Source organism: Pongo pygmaeus, chromosome 6 (assembly GCF_028885625.2).
Source record: "Pongo pygmaeus isolate AG05252 chromosome 6, NHGRI_mPonPyg2-v2.0_pri, whole genome shotgun sequence".
Lineage (NCBI taxonomy): Eukaryota > Metazoa > Chordata > Mammalia > Primates > Hominidae > Pongo > Pongo pygmaeus.
This window is the reverse complement of record NC_072379.2, coordinates 43,596,940-43,618,618: the sequence shown is the minus strand read 5'-3', so window position 1 is coordinate 43,618,618 and position 21,679 is coordinate 43,596,940. Positions and strand designations below refer to the sequence as shown.

General features: G+C 38.5%; 2 protein-coding genes and 1 pseudogene across 2 annotated transcripts; 2 read left to right on the top strand and 1 right to left on the bottom strand.

The window, feature by feature from the left end:
• Positions 1–794: 794 nt before the first annotated feature.
• PSMA2 (proteasome 20S subunit alpha 2) lies at positions 795–15,509 on the bottom strand. The gene is made up of 8 exons (XM_054495279.2): positions 15,239–15,509; positions 10,522–10,598; positions 9,689–9,821; positions 7,829–7,951; positions 6,651–6,732; positions 5,213–5,286; positions 1,161–1,218; positions 795–1,073 (listed from the first exon to the last, which is right to left on the bottom strand). The coding sequence occupies exons 1-8, from the start codon at positions 15,277–15,279 to the stop codon at positions 957–959; spliced, it is 705 nt and encodes a 234-aa protein (XP_054351254.1). The 5' UTR covers positions 15,280–15,509; the 3' UTR covers positions 795–956.
• Positions 2,539–4,565, top strand: LOC129040772 (serine-threonine kinase receptor-associated protein-like; annotated as a pseudogene).
• MRPL32 (mitochondrial ribosomal protein L32) lies at positions 15,449–20,951 on the top strand. The gene is made up of 3 exons (XM_054495280.2): positions 15,449–15,637; positions 18,076–18,257; positions 20,416–20,951. Exons 1-3 carry the CDS (start codon positions 15,508–15,510, stop codon positions 20,668–20,670), a joined length of 567 nt encoding a protein of 188 aa, XP_054351255.1. The 5' UTR covers positions 15,449–15,507; the 3' UTR covers positions 20,671–20,951.
• Positions 20,952–21,679: the final 728 nt, after the last annotated feature.

Genomic DNA, 21,679 nt, shown 5'->3' with positions numbered 1-21,679 from the left:
ATTTAAATCATGGAATTGCCCACTATACTTTCACATTGGTAAGAATGATTTGCTTATAAACTCTCCTTATGTTCTGTAAACCAAATTAATGATTTTATCCTAAGATGCCTTAAAAAAAATTTTAAAAAAAATTAAGCACTGCCTTCATATAAGTGCAGATACTTAATTATAACTTTCATTATACCGAAGGTACTTATTATACTGAGATTACATTAATGAATTAACAAGAGCCTTAAGCCATAGTTTTGACACTTAAGTATTAGCATTTTATTTCAAGCACTTATGCTCATCCTTGAGTTTAAAAAGTCTAACAAAATCTAAGAACCCGGGTTCCTTTAAAACATGTTTACCTACTTGTGGAGACACCAACAGGAACCAGCAAACCATTGTTTATTTACTTACATAATGTATCTCCCATGGAGACCTATTTGGCTTACCACTCTTTATAGGCCTAGTACAATCTCATAGAGCACCCTAGGATTTCACCAATCAATACCTAATGGCACCTAAAAGTACCTATGCTTCTTTTCTTGTCCCATGAATCTGTGAAAGTCTGCAGATCCTCCCAGCTCTAGAAGCAGTCATGTTTTTTAGCAAAATCAGCATTTTGCTTTATGGAAACACAGGCAACATCTGATAGCGAAGAGGGCATTAAGATTTGACTTAACGAAAATTGCCTGACAATGAAAAAGTCATTTCATCATTCTGCTTTGCAATGTAGTCTTCAGAAATCAACTGTGATAAAAAGCAGGAAATAACTGTTAAAATTTTAGCAACTCCTAAAAGGCTGGAAGGTGGGTTTAACAGTTTATTAGGATTTGTAAGTGTCATTTTAAAAACAGTCGATTTAAACCATGTAGAAATAAGTATGCAAAAAGTCTGCAAAACAAAACATACTTTAAACATGTTAAGTAGATAGATTATCTCAAATTCTGGATTTTTCAGTCACTTCGTTGTTATGCTATGGCAGCCAAGTAATCCTTAACTTCAGTTGGAGTAAGCCTCCTAAATCCAGCTTCATTGCAGATTCCAACTTCTATGTTATCCTCTGTCATTTGCCCTTCAAAGCTTTCCTATTGAGGAGGGAGGAAAAAAGGTCAATTTTCTAAGCAGTTAATCATGAAATCATTATAAATCCAGTTGTTGAATATTGAGCTAACCTTTAGGGTTAAGATGGCTGTATGAATGGCATCTTCAAGTTCCAGATCTTCATTATATCTGAAGAATTAAAAAAAAATTACTTATATCATTGTTTATATTCTCTATGACTATTTAAATACAATGACAGCAACAACGTTAAGTTTTTAAAACTCTAAACATCTTAAAAATACTAAATTACACATTCTTTTAATCACCTCCTTGTAGCTGTCCCCAGATAAGAAAAACTGACAATATCTAGCGCTCAATTCTCAACATCATGAAGGGTATGACCCTAAAATGAGTTTGGTTTAGGAAACTTTTTTTTTTTGAGACACAGTTATCTTGGCTCATTGTAAGCTCCACCTCCCGGGCTCATGCCATTCTCCTGCCTCAGCCTCCCAAGTAGCTGGGACTACAGGCGCCCACTACCACGCCCAGCTAATTTCTTTGTATTTTTAGTAGAGATGGGTTTCACTGTGTCAGCCAGGATGGTCTCGATCTCCTGACCTCGTGATCTGCCTGCCTCGATCTACCAAAGTGCTGGGATTACAGGCATGAGCCAACGCACCCAGCCAGGAAACTTGTTAAGTATAAATATTTTAACAATCAGGATGTGGTGGCATTATTATAATTTTTAAAAGACAGAAAAATCAGAACTTTGCTAAAATCTTTTTCTTATAAGCTAAAACACAGCATGTCACTTCCTGCCGATACCAATGTGGACGGTGCGAATAGCAGCTGGGTCGTTTCTTCAGTTTTCCCCATCCCCTACTTTCCTCCCTCCATTGTCAACTGTTGCTCACCATTCCCAGACTCCCCAGCCCCTCCCTAATCTCGGTGCCACCCTTTCCTGTTTCTCTGCCCAGCCTGTGTTAGGGTGAAGCCTGGAGGAACCCCGGGTGCTGTATCAGAGGAGAGAAGACAAGGATGACCGTCAGCCCACCAGCCCAATCACTGGGTTCACCACCTCCATAGCAATGAGACTGATGCTGCTCACCTGTTCTGGCCACATACAGCCCATGGCTGACTTGGCCTTCAGTGGCATCATGCCTTAGGGGCTTTTTTTTCCCTCAAGACAGATCTTGCTCTGTCGCTCAGGCCGGAGTGCAGTGGCGCAATCTTGGCTCACTGCAAACTCCGCCTCCCAGGTTCAAGTGATTCTCCTGCCTCAGCCTCCCGAGTAGCTGGGATTACGTGCACGCTATCACTCCTGGCTAATTTTTGTATTTTTAGTAGAGACGGGGTTTCACCATGTTGGCCCGGTTGGTCTCAAACTTCTGACCTCAGGTGATCCGCCTGCCTTGGCCTCCCAAAGTGCTGGGATTACAGGAGTGAGCCACCACGCCTGGCCAGCCTTACAAGTATTTCTAAATCAGTGCTTGCAAAGACAGCAAACCTATGCTATGCCAGGGAGATACAGGAGACTGGATTGGAACAATTTTGGGTCATAAAGATGCTGTTTGGAGTGCAACACTGAATAAGGATGTCACCAAAGCAGCCACAGCAGCTGCAGATTTCACAAAGTGTGGGATGCTATCCCAGGAGATGAACTGATGACCCTGGCTCATAAACACATTATCAAGACTACGGATTTCATGCAGGATAGTAATTATTTGTTAACCAGGGGACAGGATAAACCGTTTTGCATATATGACTTGAACAAACCTGAAGCAGAACCTGAGGAAATTACTGATCACAGCTCTGATATAAAAAAGGCCCTATGGTGCAGTAAAGATAAACAGATTCTTTCTTCTGATGACAAAACTGTTAGACTTTGGGATCATGCTACTATGACAGAAGTGAAATCTCTAAATTTTATTATGTTGGCTAGTAGTATGGAATATATTCCTGAGGGAGAGATTTTGATAATAACTTATGGCTGATCCAGTGCTTTTGACAGTACAGTAAGTTTGGAACCAATTAAATCCTTTCAAGCTCCTGCAACCATTAACTCTGAATCTCTTCACCTTGAGAAAGATTTTCTTGTTGCAGGTGGTGAAGATGTTAAACTTATAAGTAAGATGATAATAGTGGAGAAGAATTAGAATCCTATAAAGGGCACTCCGGTCCCATTCACTGTGAGATTTGATCCTGATGGAGAACTCTATGCCAGTGGTTCTGAAGATGGAATACTGAGACTGGCAAACTGTGGTAGGGAAAACATATGGCCTTTGGAAATGTGTGCTTCCTGAAGAAGATAGTGGTGACCTGGCAAAGCCAAAGATTGGTTTTCCAGAGACAAGAGAAGAGCTAGAAGAAATTGCTTCAGAGAATTCAGATTCCATCTATTCTTCAACTCCTCAAGTTAAGGCCTGAACATCAAGCATGTGCCACAGACAGTATACAACTGGACTAGAACGAGCAAGCAGAGAAAAGCATCAGCCTTCCAGAGTTACTCTCTGCTTAAGGCAAAAACAGCAATAAATAATGAGGAGTATGAATTAGCTCCATTGCTGGAACAACTAACATGGTGTTACCTGTAAGTGAAATCTCAAGAGTATCAGATGAAGGAAGGCTGAGTTATCCTCTTGTAGTACAATAGCCTGTCATCTTTTTAATGAATATGTACAAGATAACATCCGACTTCTCTTATTACAATTAGAGTTCTTGCAGCTGTTTATGTCATTATGGAGAAGAAAAATATATTGGCTTATTTGTCTGACTTTTCCCTTAAAGCAGAATGTCTTTGTTGCTGTTGTTTTTTGCTTTGGTTGTAAAGAGGGAATACATGATAAAGTAACTGGTTTAATTTCTTTCATTGTACACTGGTTCTGAACATCTAATTATTTTTAGGTGTCTAAATAAAATGTCTCTGAAACAAAAAATAAAACAAATCATAACATGTAATAACAATGTGAAATCTTTGGAAGACTCATTAATATGTAAAAGAAAAAATGAAAAAGTGCTTTAGGAGCCTAAGATTAAGTTTACCATTTAAACCCAGGCCTAAGATTTTTAATAACCTTAACATTACGTGAAAAATGTACTGTGAAGGCTCATCTGTTAAACGGAGTTACGAAATTTTTTATTATTATTCAGCCATAAAAAAATGAAATCCTGTCATTTGCGGCAACATGGATGGAACTCGAGGTCATTATGTTAAGCAAAATAAGCCAGGCACAGAAAGATAAATATTGCATGTTGTCACTCATATGTGGGAGCTAAAAAAGTGGATCTCATGGAGAGAGAGAGTAGCACAGTGGTTACCAGAGGCTGCGAAGGGAGAAGGGAGGAAGAAGGAAGTTGGTTAAGGGGTATAAAAATATGGTCAGACAGGAGGAATAAGTTCTGGTGTCCAATAGTACAGTCAGGAAATTATCGTTAACAATTTACTGTATATTTCAGAACAGCTAGAAGATTTGAAATGTTCCCAACACAAAGAAAAGACAGGTGTTTGAGGTAATGGATATCCAATTACCCTGATTTAACACACTATATACAGGTATCAAAATATCAAGTATACTGCAAAAATATGTGCAACTATTACATATCAAGAAATAAAACATTTTCCTCTTCAAAAGCTTGGAGATTTCTGAAGGACTACAGTAACACTGAGACTAGAATACGGCTGGAAATAAGTGATAGCAGCTTGTACTTGGGCACCGACAGATTTTTACGTAGTGCTCCACTTTTTATCAAGCACATATATCAAATATTTAATATACCTTCAACTCCAGGCATTTGGTTTCACAATTTTTTTTACTGTCATAAACTGTTATCATTAAATCATTTAAAAATTTGTCTCCCCAAATGTTTTATTCCAGATGCAATGTTCTTTTTTTCCCTCCTGATATGGCACAAAAAGTGAAGTAAAAAGTAAAAAAACCAAAAGCATTTAGGAAACCATAGAATGTAGAAAGAGAACTCCTTAGGAAATGAATATTAATTACCACTTAATATACTGAAGTCTAGGAAACTAGAAGGGAGAGAGTTTTTGGTTTATCTGTAACTAGATTCATATACAGAGTAATATAGCAAGTTTCTTTAGTCCCATGATATTAATTTACTTAAAGAGCACCAAGAACCATAAAGTGAGTTTGCTAATGAATGCAGTTACAATGAATGAGCCTACCTTTTCTCAAGGAAAGTTTTCCCATTCACATAGTTCTTTCCCATTGCTGTAGCTTTCCAGGCAAAGTAAGCTCCCTAATCAGGAAACAAAGAGTAAAAAACCATATTTTAAAACACAAATACAATTATATTGCCCTGCCATTTAATTTTTAGCTTTATTAATTGTTCTGTAACTTCGAAGGTCACAGAATATTACTAGAATGGAAAACGTCACAGAATAGGTTATTTTTTAAGAAGGCTAGAAGGATGGAAACCAAAGAGGCATGAAGAAACTTTTGGAGGTTCTGGAAATTTTTGATATCCTCATTGTAGTAATGGTTTCTTCAGGCATTTACATATATCAAAACTCATTAAACTGATGAGCTGGTGATGATGCAATTAAGTGTAAAATTATGTAAAAAAGCCAGTTAAAAGAAACTGAGGTTAACTTAAAGCAAATAATCAAGACTAGTATTTTAGTTTAATAGACTGAAGCAATTTAAAAATCTATCATAGAAATCTGAAAAATGGTGATCAACTCTTGATCATTAGTGAATTAAAAAGAGAGCATCTCATTAGAAAAAAATACCAAAAGAAACATAATCCAATACGTTTTAAATGAAAACAATTGTTTTTTAGATACAACAGAGGAAAATAGGACAAAAGATAAAATCAGGATTCCAGAAATGGTGGCTTCTGCTACCTTCTGGAAAGGAAGATAAGAGGGCTTGTCATTTAGCTTTGGAAGCTCCCAAAATACTTATTTTTCTGATTTAAGTAACAACCAAAATATTTTTCTTTTGCCATCTCAGGTTATAAAAGTAGATCATAAGGTTTGCATTGAGTGAACTTGTAATTATCTAATAATCCATAAAACATGAAAGATCATTTCCTAATCTTGAATTTTGTCTTAAGGTTCTCATAGCAAATGGGACAGATGTGGAGTAGTATTATCCTTTACAAACACCTTCTATTCAGATACCATTCTTCTGCATTAGAGCAGACAACTCACCCAAGGTACCAATTACACAATCATCTTTGCAAAACACTGAATTCAAGATAGATTAATATTTTTGCTGGAAAACTCACTCAAGTCAGCCCCAAGATTCAACTGATGGCAAACACTACAACACTCTCCTCCAGATCCACATCTTCAATTGCAATATTTCCCTAAGTAACAGGTTTAAATACATTTGATAACAACTATTTCAACAAATCACCTAAGTGTATGAAGTTAATGAATATGGCAAAAGAGGGTAGAACTAATACAGCTTCCTTATCAGAAGACCAAATTACCAAAATTTTAAATATACACACAAAAATGCACAACCTCATACTTTCTAAAGCCCAAGAGAAAAAGAATATACTGCCAAATTGTAAAGTTTTTATGGCTTCTATTTCTGTTAGATATTCAAAGAGCACTTTTAACAAATCCCTCAAATACATCAAATGATACTTACAGATGGATCTGACTGAAATAAATATGGTCGTCCCTCATTCCAACCACAAATAAGTAAAGAAACTCCAAATGGACGAACACCACTGCAGAAAGGAAAATGAAAATTACTTGGCATTTTCATGGTGTTAAAGTCATCCTCAAGAATTTATCAGTACTCTCAAATAAAGCAAATTATCAGGCAAACTGAATTAGACTTGTAAGTTCCTTAAAAAGTATTTAACACTTTTCTGAATGAATCAATTCAAAACTAATTCTCTTTATGGTAGTGAGGAATGGTAGCCAAATAAAAAAAAACTGGATTGAACAGAGTGTCACCTAAGACACTGGGGTTAATAAGTGTGTAGTAACATTTAGTGTCCTAATAAAATGACAACTTTCAATTAATGCAACTTTTCCACTAGGTTTACCTATTACAAAATGACAACTTTCAGTTAATGCAGCTTTTCCACTAGGTTTACATATCAACAACTACCTATATGCTATCTCATCCACACCCAAACTTAAGAAACTGAGGAATGAAAAGAAATATGAATATGTCCAAGAGCTGCTTTCATCATGTGCTTACCATCATTTCTGGTTACAAAGATAAATTTGAAAGTAGCGGCCAGGTGCAGTCCCAACACTTTGGGAGGCCAAGACAGGCAGATCACTTGAGGTCAGGAGTTTGAAACCAGCCTGGCCAACATAGTGAAACCACATCTCTACCAAAAAAATAAAAAATAAAAAATTAGCTGGGCATGGTGATGCACGCCCGTGGTGCCAGCTACTCAGGAGGCTGAGGCATGAGAATTGCTTGATCCCAGGAGGCAGAGGTTGCAGTGAGCCGGGATCATGCCATTGCACTCCAGCCTGGGTGACAGAGTGAGACTCTGACTCAAAAAAAAATAATAATAATTAAAAGTAGCAAAGATTGTCTGTCCATAAAGTGTTTTAATCACTGGCAAAAGAACTTTGTGTATCTAGAAGCTGCTTTCTGCTGTTACATGAGCAACAAGAAAACACATTTTTTTCCTTAAATACTCCAGATCCAGATAAGATCAGAAATATTCATCATAGTGATTTTGTCCACTTGTTAAGCAAATACAGGAATCGTAAGTCCCACTCTATTTATATATCTACTCTTTAAAATAACTTCCCCCTACAATTCATGGCACATTTCAAGTAAAAAAAGCAACTTACCCTGACTGAGTATATTCTTGCATCACAGAAGCTACTCTCTGTACCAGCTGAGCTGTCGGAATGGGTTCTTGGTACACAAGATAGTATTGTTGAGCTAGTTTTCGAGCTCTGTGCACAAGCACTCTAACAAGGAAAAAATAAGATTTAATTACACAGAAGATGCTCTACTACCTAAAGACTCATTCTCTTTTTACAGGCATGTACCTGCAGCACAAGTTTAACATGTATCTCTTTAATGGTGGCTATTGGATCGAAGCTAGTCTTACTCTAACACTGGATTCCAGTTGATATAGAAGAAAATATCAGAGCATCATAGAGTACCAGTTAGCTTAAAAGTTAACAGATTTAATGTACAAAAATGAGAACTTTATCTTGCTCCATGGCTTCTTCAAGACTGTCCCCCCATCCAAGGGCAGCCGCTTGTCTTTTGATAGCTCACCCCAGCCCACACACACATAAAGCACACATAAACACACAGGCACACAATTCGGGGCATATTTTTCTCACTTCAGGTCACTACTTTCTGCAGACTGTTTCAATCTCTCTGCCTGTGCTTCAAGGAGTACCCTTCAGAGATTAAGAAACAGTAAGAAACTACTTGTAACTAAAAATGTAAAATTCGGCTAGGTGCAGTGTTTCATGCCTGTAATCCCAACACTTTAAAAGGCTGAAGCAGGAAGATCACTTGAGGCCAGGAGTTTCAGACCTGCCTGGGCAAGACCCTGGGTTACTTTAAAGAGAATAACTCAGATGTGAAAGAGGAAGTAGATAGAGTACATAACTCCTCTTTTCTCTGTTTAATGGACTTTCCCTTCTGACATATTCCTCTTCTACTATACAGGAACTGGGCATAAGGCTTTAGTTTTCTCCAGTGCAGTTTAAAATGATAAAAGCAATACCCAGCATGACCCTGTCTCTTAAAATTTTTTTTCAAAAGTAAAATTTGTCAAAAGAGATTAAGAAGACATTATATAACAATCAAATATATTAGCAAGACAAATAGTATTTACCTTTACCAGCTCATATACTAATGATCTGAAATATGCACATTTTCCCTGTGTGTGACAGTCGTGTCCCATCCCTCAGTTTATCGTATCAGTGGCAGCACACTGCAGTATCCAGCCTGTATAGTGGTGACAAGATTCACTGCCTGATCACATTCCACTGACCTTGTTGCATTGATTCATTGAAGTGAAACTTTGCCTCTACCTATCTTGCTCCACAAAATCATGAGCAATAAAGTAATACTCCTTTTACTTGTTTAAATGACAGACACAGAAAGCTGTCAATCTCTTTCAACTTGCTGGTACCCTGAGTAACAAGATTATTCTCTTCCTGTGAATATAAAGGGGGTGATTATACAAGCATTGGGATCCTGGTTGGCTACCACACTCAACAACCTGCAGTGATGTTTGAGAATTTTGTTCCTTTGTGAAGAACAGGAAAAAAGATAACTCTGGATGGTGATGCTTTCTTTTGTTGCCTCGTACTTTTTACAATATAGTTTACTGTAACATAAATTGCTTTTATCATTTTTAAACCGCACTGGTGAAAACTAAAACCCTTATGCCCAGTTCCTGGATAGTAGAAGAGGAATATGTCAGAAGGGAAAGTCCACTAAAAAGAGAAAAGAGGAGTTATGTAATCTATCTACCTCCTCTTTCACATCTGAGTTATTCTCTTTAAAGTAAGCTATACAGGCAAACTAAATTCAGCTCTCAATGAGGCTGCTATTGCTAAACAAAGTACACAAAAAAAGAGGAATTGAAAGATTAAAAACAACCTTGGTTTTTCTCCTGAAAATACAGATTACAATCAATTCATGAGATGGTGAGAAACACTATAAAAAGTATAAAGTACCTGTAATCGGGGCCCATGCCACTGTACACCAAACCTATATGCTTGGTAATTGGTTCTACTTTGTGTACACTTCGCTCATCATACAGAATGGATTTCTGTTTTTTCTCAGTTGCTAATACCACACCATTTGCAGCTTAAAAAAAAAAAGAGAGAGACATAAATGTTTAATCATTTTTAAGACTGTTTTAACAGCTTTCTAATTATGGATGTGCTAAACTCAAACTCCCTTATCTCCTTTAATTTATAAAACCTTTTCTTCCGGTGTCCTATTACCAAAATTACCTAAGAAATGGTAAGTCAGTTCTTCCCTCACTGGTCATTTAGTAGTACACAAAAAAATTCTCCCTACAGCTAAAGGTATTACATAACCTTTTGTAAAGCACTCTAAGGATACCTGAGAGTTCACATGTTTTAAAATAAGGGATTTCTGCCTACTTGTCCCACTATTCTTATAACATGAAATTTACAATAAATGATACAGCCTTTTAAAGTGAAACACTTACAACACATTTAGCTTATGTTTTATAATTAAACTTCCCTAAATTTTAAGGATAAAAACTGCCAGGAAGTAGTGAATAATCTGTGGAAAAACAAAAAAAAGACTCAGTTTTCTGAATGAGAAAGACTATTGTGAATATCACAACAAACAGATAAAGGTGTTATTATTTACTTTGAAAAGAAATTTCAATGACCTTAGACTTATTACTAAACTCCAAAACACTGTAAATTAACAAAAAACTGTTAAAAATTATACTGCCGCAGCTCTGTATAAATTAATTACTAATTAGGATAACTACTAACAGGCATCTGAAATGAATGAAGTATTTCATTACCTTTAATTCCCACGGACGGGGCTCCTCCAGCTACAGCAGCCAAAGCATATTCAATCTGGACAAGTTTACCAGACGGGCTTAAAAGAAACACAGGTATTTTTAAGTTCACATATCATCGAATATTTATTGTAAGAACATCTCTGAGATAGTACAGACATACAGGTCAAATCCAATTTATCCAACCCCAGGGAGTAACTGGCCTTTGACCTCTATCACGAAGTGGCACAGAAACCAAATTTACAGCTGGGTGCAATGACTCAAGCCTGTAATCCCAGCACTTTGGAAGGCCGAGACGGGTGGATCACCTGAGGTCAGGAGTTCGAGACCAGCGTGACTAACATGGTGAAACCCTGTCTCTACTAAATATACAAAAATTAGCCAGGTATGGTGGCGCATGCCTGTAATCCCAGCTACTTGGGAGGCTGAGGCAGGAGAATCGCTTGAATCCGGGAGGTGGAGGTTGCAGTGGGCCAAGATTGCACCATTGCACTCTAGCCTGGGCAACAAGACCGAAACCTCATCTCAAAAAAAAGAGAAAGAGAGAAAGAAAGAAACCAAGTTTACAAGGCAATTGGAACATACTCCTACTAAAGCACTACTTTCTCTTTGGTTGTTTTTTGTCTGCCACATGGAGCAGTGGTATTACTGTTGCTTCTTTTCACCCTAAGTTTTCTGTGCCTGTTTTCTCACCTGTAAAATGAGGACACAGTAACAACTGGTTTTCCCTATCAGTGGATTCTACAGGGCTGACTACAGGATTTGAATACGCCCTGACTTGGTATTTGTGGGGGTCCTGAAATCACCATCCCCTACAAGAGTCCTGTACCTATTTCAAAGCATTGTTGTGATTAAGTGAAGTAATTCCTATAAAACTGTCTGGCATAAAATCAGTAACAAGCACATACTGAATAGTAATGTTATTAAGAACATGTATGTGTCTGTTAAAAACCAAACAGCAGCACATATTTCAAGTCGGAGGGTGGTTTTAGAAAACAGACATGGCCTAAGACAATAAGACCTAGATTTCACTCACAATTAAGTATTCTCTATACAATATACAACTATTTCTAGAAGTCACGAGATGGTCACACTTAACAGATCTGGTTCCATGGATTTGGTAGCTAAACGCAAGTCTCAAACTGGCCTTTTAAAGTTATCCTTTATTTCAACCTAGTTGTTTAACTGGAATCATCATAAACCAACCTAATTTCATAGATAAAGTCTGAGTGAAAGTAATTTGTCCAAAGTGACACAGGTAGGTCCTTATCTCCCATCTACTAGTGAAAAGATAAATTTCAGAAGGCTGTATTTTCTCTTTACATAATTACGAATATTCCCTTGGTCACTCAAATCTCAACTCCATCCCTCCTTGTTCCAAACACATAGACTACTCTCAGACTTCAAACGCCTCATTGACAAGCTAATCCCTCCGTCTGAAATGCATTTCTCTATTGCCCTGTGAACTCCTTTCATTCAAACATGTCCTAAGGGAAGCTGCCCTGACCCCTCAGATTAAGTTGAATACCTATTCACTGATGCCTGTGATGTCCTGTACTTCCTCTTTGCCTAAGATTCATCATATCTGACTTGTTTTTTTGTTTTTTTTTTTGTAGAAACAGGGTCTTGCTATGCTGCCCAGGCTGGTCTCAAACACCTGGTCTCAAGCAATCCTCCTGCCTCAGTCTCTTTATTATTTTAACAATATTTGTCTTCCTCAATAAAGTAGCTATGTTCAGTCAGGATTCCAGCACATAACCTAGTACCAGGAATCCACAATTATTTGGCTGATAGAGACACATCTAGACCAATTAAAGAAACAGACCTAAGGGTGACAGCTTTAAGGCTCTTGATATAATTAATTTGAGCAGAATAACATCAACTAACATTTAAATTTAAAAGTTAGGCTGAACTTTTTTTCCTTTAATAGTCACTATTTCAATAATCATATCATAACTTTCTGGGTCCATCCAGCTTTCAATTAGTGTTCAATACCTAATTCATGTACCCCTGGGTAACATTTAAAGGCTCATGTAAACTTAATAGTTACCATTTCTCTGTTCGTATTACGTGTACATACCTATCTTTACCACTGCATGATTTCACTGCGTGAAAGCTCACTAACCTGTGAGCTGGCTGAGCAATCGACCATCTTTATATTCCATAATGCCACTATCCCATTCCACAGCATCAGCATACCTATATGGGATAACTGAAATAGCCTTCTAACTGGTTTTCCTCTTTCTCAACCTTACTTCCACCCCCCCAGCCAAAGTTACCTTTGGACCATGTCACCTCCACTTAGATTTTGTAATAACTTCTTTGTTCACTTAAAATAAAATCTCCTTCTCTGGCCTACAAAGTTCTACACGATTAGCCTTCTCCCACATTACCTCCTTGCTCACTATAGCACATCTGCCTCATTTTTATTCCTTTAAGAGCTCAAGCTCCTTCCCAGTTTCAGGGCTTTCATACATGCTGTTCCTTCTGTCTACAAGTCTCCTTATTCCTAAATCTTCAAATAGCTGGCTACTTTTAATCTTCCAGTCTCAAAAATCACCCCCAAGCACAAACCTTTCCTGATTACTCAATCTAAAGTCATATTCCTTCCTTCACCCTTTTTAAAATAAAATTCCTTAGTAAGAGAATGTATTAGTAGGCACCAATTTGTTTACTCATTTATTGTCAATTCCTCAACCAAATGTAGTCCACAAGAACTGTTTCATCCTGTATGGTCTCTAGTCCCTTCCACCATTAGTTTACTTCTGATTACCAGAGGCTAGAAACAAATATTTTCTTTTTATCTAAAACAGCTGAATCCACCATGTTAAAACACATACACACACACACACACACACAAGTTTGGTTTTTTTAAAAAAAACTTTTAGATATGGGGTATCACTTTATGACCCAGGTTGGAGTGCAGTGGTAGAATCACAGCTCACTGCATCCTAAACTCTTGGGTTCAAGTGCTCCTCTCGCCCTCAGCCTCCCAAATAGCTTGGATGCCTGGCTAATTTTTTAATTTTTTTCAGAGATAGGGTCTTGCTGTGTTGCCCAGGCTAGTCTTGAACTCCTGGGCTAAAGTGATCCTCCTGCCTCAGTCTCCCGAGTAGCTGGGATTACAGGTGTGAGTCACCCTGCCTGGCCAAAAGTTTATTTTAATAAAGAAAATTTGTTATAAAAAGATTCATTCCCTGAAGGTATACGGTTGTTTTATGTTTTCAGCTCCACTAGGATTACACTTTCTTCGAGATAAAAGACCACATTTGCAGCCTGGGCAACATCGCAAGACCCCATGCCTTAAAAAAAAAAAAATTAGCAGGCAGGGTGGTGCACACCTCTAGTCCCAGCTACTCCAGAGACTGAGGCAGGAGGCTCCCTTGAGCCCAAGAGCTGGAGGCTGCCAAGTCCCTGTCCCTAAAAAAAGGACCACATTTGTTTTCTTCACAAATATGAACAGTGAATACATCCTGCACACACTATTCTGTCATATGTAATATAATGAGACCTTTTATTGCATAATTAAATTAATCTCGTTCAAAGGTTACAAAAAAACTATTACGTACACCCACTGCTTACTGAAAACTGCCAAGAGAAAAGTACTTTTGGAATTTAAGACAACATTATGTAATGGAAAGTGTATTTTTGTTATCAGAAAAAAAACCCAGTTTGAATGTCAAGTCAGCTACTCACCGATGATCTTAGACAAGTTATTTAATTTGTACAAGCTGTGCTTAGTTCATCTGTAAGAAGCTGAGATAACACTCATTATAGCAGTGGAAAGAGATGGAGCAGGTTAAGGTTAAGTTGCACCTAACAGAAAGTACTCAACAAGTTAGATCCCGCCTGCCTTCAGTTGTCAGGAGTACATTTTAAGTAAACTGGGCATTACTGATCCTTAAGAAAATGGGTAAGTCAGAAAACTTCCCCAGTCAATTTTTAAAAGTCTTCGGCGATGGTTTTCTCACGTTGAGAGCCATGGTTCGCCCCAATTGTATTTTGGAAAGTAAACTTATTATTCTAATCCCCTGTTCTACAATAGAAGAGCCTACAATCTTGTTTAAAGTAAACATCCCCCTCCCCGACGTTCCCCCCTGTCCACCAAAAAGACCAAAACTCAAACTGTTGCCTCGTTGTTAGGGGTTCACAAAAAAGTGATAGGCGCTTTCGGTTTTTAGTCCTTATGTTTCTAATTCGTGCATCGAAGAAACCGAAAACGGGAGGTTTTGAAAGACACTAGTGCCAAATGGAGACCAAGACTCCGACTTAACTGTAAAGCTGAGAGTTTTCCAAGAAAAGGAAACCCCACATATTTGACCAAGATTCCAAGTTTCAGAAACCACCGCATCAGGTCTACTTGAGCCAGGAGAAAAATCCTAGGTTCAGAACGGGCCACCCAGAGATGGTTAAGCTAAAACTGCCTTCTTTTCTAGTCTCCAAAGTGAAAGCGAATCCTTGGCTATGTGCCTCACCGTCCCACAGCCCCATGTTAACCCTGCAAAACCGCATCCCCCCGACCCTCCAGCAACCTCCGACCAAGGAAGCTCCAGGAATCCCGGGCCGGCCTGGCAAATGACTTCGCAAAGCCGCATTTCCACCTCCATTCCCTACTGGACCCTCCAGAAGCACCAATGCCGACGTCAGGATGGGAAAAACTAAGTCGACAGAGCACCTGCAACCTCGACTACGCTGAGGACCTCGAGGGCCCCTTCCATACCTGAATGTAGTCAGCGAAAAGCTGTACCCGCGCTCCGCCATCTTTACCCGAAGAGCCAAAGCACATCCGCACACATGCGCACTGTGGCCGATTTCCTTTCATTTCCCCGCCCCTCGCCTTTCCTTTTCTCTCTAAGATTGGAGGAGAGTCAGAGCGGCTACAAGAGCATGACGGGTGTTGTAGTTCTAGGAAGCGAGGCTTGCCCGATTCTGTGCCTGTGCGCATGTTGAAAGCAGGGGCGGGACCGGGGCGGTGTTCCAGCAGGGAAAATGGCGGTGGCCATGCTGGTGTTGGTGGTTTCGCCGTGGCCTGCGGCCCGGGGAGTGCTTCGAAACTACTGGGAGCGACTGCTGCGGAAGCTTCCTCAGAGCCGGCCGGGCTTTCCCAGTCCTCCGTGGGGTAGGTAAAGAAGGGCTCCGTGGGAGAGGGGGCTGATGACGGGACCTCAGACAGCGTAGCAGACGCAGCTTACACAATTCGTTCTCAGCCCCGGTTCTGATCCGCGGCCGCACGTCGGGGACGTAGTTCGTGACATTCACATATTAGCGAGAACAGAACGACTGTTTTTGCGCTCCCTCCACCGAAAAAAAAAAAAATCCTCTGCTTGTTCCATTCGTACACAGAATGTAACCCAAGCTTGTGTCAAAGATAAATCATAGCCAGCCAGTAAGTAAAGCACTGAAAACAGATTTTATTCAGTAACTACTGCAGGTAAAGAGCTGAGCTCCATCCCGGTTTGTGCAGAGGTGACTTGGGCATTTTAAAGGGAGAATGAGCGAGGCGGGAGTGTAGGGGCTCTGTAGAGTCAGAGAAGTGTGGTACAGTGAAGTCAGTGCAAATGTGATTAGCCGGCTGTGTCTGCTAGCTCGCAGTTATCTTAGGGAGGATTCTATCCTCCCACAGAGACTGGGAGACAAAGGCCCTATCCTTCCTAATGATTAGATTTCAAAGGAATGGCTCTCAGGGCCTTGAAAGAAACGCTTCCGAGTTAGTTGCAAGGGATACGTATTTACAATTATATGCCCTTTCCAGGAAATGCTCTAAGGGAGTTCGGGACCTACTGTAAGGTGTATGTTGGCCAAAATAAATAGGAAATTTTCCAGGCAGCGTTGAGCTTTCTCAGGCAGGCACTTTAAAAGGGGGGCCGAGGTCATCCTAGGATACAGCCTTATGCTGCTAGAAACTATGCTAGAGTTTGGTCAAGTCTGTGGAGTTTAGGGATTTGTACAGAGTTGTCCTGAGAGGACAGTTCTGCAGGTCTCACTTGGCATCAAGGCCCACCACTCTCTGGATCTGTCTTTCCTTTCCAGCCCTGCCCTCACCTCCCCTCCCCCCCCTCCCCTCTCCCCCCTCTCCTCTTCCCTTCCCTTCCCTCCATTCTTTCCTCCCTTCCTCCCTCCCTCCCGCGCAGTACGTTTTCTGTGGTGTTTGAGCTCTGAGGAGATGAATTCTGTTTCCCATGTTTCACTTGGAATTAATCTTAATTGGAAGTATCTTGGATGTTGAAACTGTCATTGCTTTGGCATTTACATTCTACTCAATTTCTAAGCAGCCTGAAAGTGATAATATCCAGAAATATACCAAGAAAATATATGCCACTATATGCCAAGCAATGTGCCAAGCTTTCTACATGTACTTCCTGGGATAATCTTGACAACAGTCCCATTAGGTGTATACACTTTCCAACTGAAGCAGTAGGCTCACAATTGTCCCAAGTTCACAGACAGTCCTGAGCCTGTGTTGTTAATCACCGGGGCATGCTTGGCAATACTTGTGGACATATTGAAAATAAATACCAGTTGTTAAGTGTTAGAGAACTTTGTGCATTTTTAAGAGTTCTTAAGATCAAAAGAAGTATGGTGGCTGGGCGTGGTGGCTCACGCCTGTAATCTCAGCACTTTGGGAGGCCAAGGCGGGTGCATCACCTAAGGTCAGGAGTTCAAAACCAGCCTGGCCAACATCGTGAAACCCCGTCTCTACTAAAAATACAAAAATTAACCAGGCGTGGTGGTGCACACCTGTAATCCCAGCTACTTGGGAGGCTGAGGCAGGAGAATCACTTGAACCAGGGAGGCGGAGGTTGCAGTGAGCCGAGATCACGCCACTGCACTCTAGCCTGGGTGACAGAGTGAGACCCAGTCTCAAAAAAAAAAAAAAAAAGTATGGCACGTCTAAGAAATAGCAAGGAAAGGGTAAAGGAATGTTGATTTTATAAGCAATTCAGAAAAAGAGAAACTTTGATAGTCACAATAAATAAGGCCATACAGAGAAATGGTGAGCTGGCTCTTTTCTTTAGAGAGCAGACAGGAATCAAGATTAAATATTATAAGGAACTAAGTGACTTAAGAGGTTGTATCATAAAGGACCTGACTCAGTTTGAATATAAGAAAGGGCCAATTGGCAGTTACATCAGTGCCGGTCAGAAGTGTATTCAGGAAATCTGTCTAGATTTACTTGTAAATTAATCAGGTACTTACTACCCACCAAGTATTAATAGAAACGTGGACAGTTGAGTTATTCTTTGCTTGTTTTGTTCAAGTTAGGTGCCTATCAGAGTCCTGTATTTTATGAGATAAGAAACTTGATGGAATTTCACTGATCTCTTTTCAGCAGGATCCACTAAGAAAAAATTCTGTGTTCTTTAAAATTGTATTGTATAAGCTTTAGTGTATTTTAATAGCTAAGGTTTCCCGTTATTGAGTTTCACATTCTAAATTTTATATATAGTCTTTGTGTGTGTGTATGTTTGACCATTGATTGTTAAGGAAAATGATATCTGTAAATAGTAATTTAGAAGCTAGAAACTAATTCTGTATCTCTTATGTTTTATTTCCTAGGACCAGCATTAGCAGTACAGGGCCCAGCCATGTTTACAGAGCCAGCAAATGATACCAGTGGAACTAAAGAGAATTCCAGTCTTTTGGATAGTATCTTTTGGATGGCAGCTCCCAAAAATAGACGCACCATTGAAGTTAACCGGTGTAGGAGAAGAAATCCGCAGAAGCTTATTAAAGTTAAGGTAATGCATTGATTTTTGTGGGTGTGCTTTTCCTCAAGTCCTCCATTGAATAAGCTCATGGTAGATTCCTATAGCCTAGGAATAAATTATTCTCAGATTATATGTGTCTACTTTCCTCTGGCCTAAATGAAATACAATATTCTCATTATGTATGCCTGCTGTCCTCTAGCCTGAGTATTAGAAACACAGTCAAGGAAGGAGTGAGTTTGGAGACTGGGCAAGGAACGAGGCTGTGAGGTGCCTACATGACTTCTGAATTGTGAGCTGTGTCAGTCTTGAGCTGTGTGAGTTTTGAACTACAGATGAGTAAACATCCTAACTATGGCAGAGCCTAGAATTAAAGCTAGAAGCAGTAGGTATACTGAATCTTGGGTTTTACAAGCCCTTACATATTTAATTTATTTTTTATCATTTCCAATAAAATACCATGAAGGAAAACCCTAAGATAAGTAATAAAACAGCTAACAACAATTAAGTGTCTATGATGTATCTCAGTGCCTTATGTTTATTATATCTCATCATGTCTTATAGCCCTCCAAAGCAAATAAGATATTCTTCATTATTAGGATGAAAAAACTGAGGCAAAAAGAATTTGCGTGTGGTCACACAGCTATGAAGCAGTAGATTTTCGAGCTCTGATTTTTGACCTCATGTTCTTTTAAAGATTTTCTTAGTGTTCTCCTATCCTCAGACAATTTCAGATTCTCCTCTCTGACAACATGGATGTACTGTCTTCATTGATCTAGTAAAGAAAAGTTACAGTGTGTATTACCTCTCATCTGTTCATGTATGGTTTTAACAGTTAGGATTTCAGTTACTGTTTACTTCATGGCGTTCCACAACAGCAGCACCATACAGATGAAACTCAAGAACAGAAAATTGACTTTCATAAGCATCCACATTCTGTTAAGCAAAACCTTAGAACTTAAGCCAGAAAGTATTGTTGAGTGATGGTTGGGGCTGAACTTAAATGTAGAACTGAAAAACACTTTATTACTTAAGACTTACAGTAATTCATAAATTTGCTCAAGAGGACGTAAAATTTTAGGAATGAGATCTTGCACTGCTCTGTTATGTGACTTCCCTGTTCACATTTATTCTGAGGGAATAGTTCTTATCCTGTGCATTTATTTTCTTCCTTGAATTATTTTCTGTTACATACGGTATATAGTGTGTTATGTTGGGTACTTTGATCATGAAAAGAAGACCAACTGACTGTGGGTGTCTTCATACCTTCAATTGTGCATGCAATCCAGTTTCCAGTAGTGGAGTAAAATGAGAATATGGTTAGGCAAGTAATATACAAGCCTCTTTCTTCCTTTCAGAAAAGGAAACTCTTTTGTTATCTGCCTCACAGATGTTAGTATATTAATCTTATCAAGTGTTTAAAGCTTCTTTAATGATCCTGTTTAGTATTTTTCTTTGTATTTTCTTTCAAACCTACATCTAGAATAAGTTGATAAATCTTTTAGAGGTTATAATTTTTCTATTTTATAGTTAAAGTTGGATATATATATGTGTGTGTATATATATATACACACACATATATATATAAATCATTAAAATACCCCAAGAATGTAACATAGAAAATAATTTTACATTAAGGAATAATCAGTGTTCATTTTTAAAAAGAAAAATTATACCATATACCAAACCTGTATTCTGTACAGGAATTTGAATTACACCGTGATAAAAAGAGGAAGCCAAGGAAATCAAGTTGTAATGTTCTTATCTTGTTTTCCCTAAGATAGATTGAAAGACAAAGGGAATTCACTTTTCCTTGGTGTCTTATTTAAGATGCTGATTGTATGGGTCACTTCATTATGTTGACAAATTCCTTATTTGATATTTAGTATTTGGAGTTAGGAGAAATGAGTATTTTTTTTTCTTTTTTACATAACTACAACTGCCGTGTTTAAGTAAAGATATACCAGATTCAGGTTGGCTGAATTCTAGTTCTAGTTTTTCTCTAATTCAAACTCAATGTTGCTTGTCTTCAGTCTTCCTGTTAAAGTGAGGTGGAACTACATGGTGTATGATGACCTCATGTAGCCTGAACATCCTAAGAAAGTTAAAATGTAAGCATTGCTCCTGTCAGTGGTTATTTGTTCGTTATATTGCCTCTTGTTAAAATACGTTTTTGTTTATTGCTTTAAAGAACAACATAGACGTTTGTCCTGAATGTGGTCACCTGAAACAGAAACATGTCCTTTGTGCCTACTGCTATGAAAAGGTGTGCAAGGAGACTGCAGAAATCAGACGACAGATAGGGAAGCAAGAAGGGGGCCCTTTTAAGGCTCCCACCATAGAGACTGTGGTGCTGTACACGGGAGAGACACCGTCTGAACAAGATCAGGGCAAGAGGATCATTGAACGAGACAGAAAGCGACCATCCTGGTTCACCCAGAATTGACACCAAAAATGTCAAAAGGATAACTTCACAGTAAATCATTTCTCCTGAAATAGAGGAAGATTCTTTATGTTGTTGTGCTTGTTTTTAAATCATCAATATAGTTTAACACATTCTTTCTAAGCAGTTTTGTGTGGGATAATTTGAAGAATATATTATGAGTAAACTCCGAAAATTTTGTTTATCCAAAGGCTCAATGGATTATGTTTCTATTATATACAAGGTTTTAAGTAAACATAAAATTTCCAGAACAAAAATAAAAAATTTAAAATTCATAGCAAAAATTCTGTGTTTTGGCTTTGGTTTTGTTTGCCAGTGCCTTTTCTTATACAAGAATACTTAACACAGATAACTCCATTTAAGTAACACATGGAAATAGTTTATTATTTGCATTTTTGGTATTGTTTTTTAAGATGGTAGTTGTGGCAGTAAGAAAAGTTTTTGTTCTTATTTTTCTCTTAGCAAATTAAAATTGCTTTTGGAGGAAATTACTTTTATGAAACATACTAATTTACTTAGGTGACAGAAGTACTTCTTTACATTTTACATTACATCAAAATCATATTCAGAATATATGAGATAGCCTATGTTTTGGAAGAGATTATTAGTAAAGATGTGAGCAGATTCCATAGCACACTGAAAATGTGATAAGAATGTTATTTGCATTTTTCTTTTAATATGTCCTTTTAGTTTATTTCACATTTTATCAATTTTATGTCATTGTAACAGTAGGCTCTTTAACTTCAACTTTCTTTTTTTTTTTTTTTTTTGAGATGGAGTTTTGCTCTTGTCGCCCAGGCTAGAGTGCAGTAGCCTGATCTCAGCTTCACTGCAACCTCCGTCTCCTGGGTTCAAGCGATTCTCCTGTCTTAGTCTCCCAAGTAGCTGAGATTATAGGCGCCTGGCACAACGCCTAGCTAACATTTGTATTTTTAGTAGAGACAGGGTTTCACCATGTTGGCCAGGCTGATCTCGAACTCCTGACCTCAGGTGATCCCACCTTCCTCAGCCT

Coding starts and splice junctions, on each gene's coding strand:
- PSMA2 (XM_054495279.2), bottom strand. CDS start 15,279: ATGGCGGAGCGCGGGTACAGCTTTTCGCTGACTACATTCAG. Junction 10,599..15,238: donor TTTTCGCTGACTACATTCAG/GTATGGAAGGGG, acceptor GTTTCTTTTAAG/CCCGTCTGGTAAACTTGTCC. Junction 5,287..6,650: donor TATTTCAGTCAGATCCATCT/GTAAGTATCATT, acceptor TTTCCTGATTAG/GGAGCTTACTTTGCCTGGAA.
- MRPL32 (XM_054495280.2), top strand. CDS start 15,508: ATGGCGGTGGCCATGCTGGTGTTGGTGGTTTCGCCGTGGCCTGCGGCC. Junction 15,638..18,075: donor CTTTCCCAGTCCTCCGTGGG/GTAGGTAAAGAA, acceptor TTTATTTCCTAG/GACCAGCATTAGCAGTACAG. Junction 18,258..20,415: donor AGAAGCTTATTAAAGTTAAG/GTAATGCATTGA, acceptor ATTGCTTTAAAG/AACAACATAGACGTTTGTCC.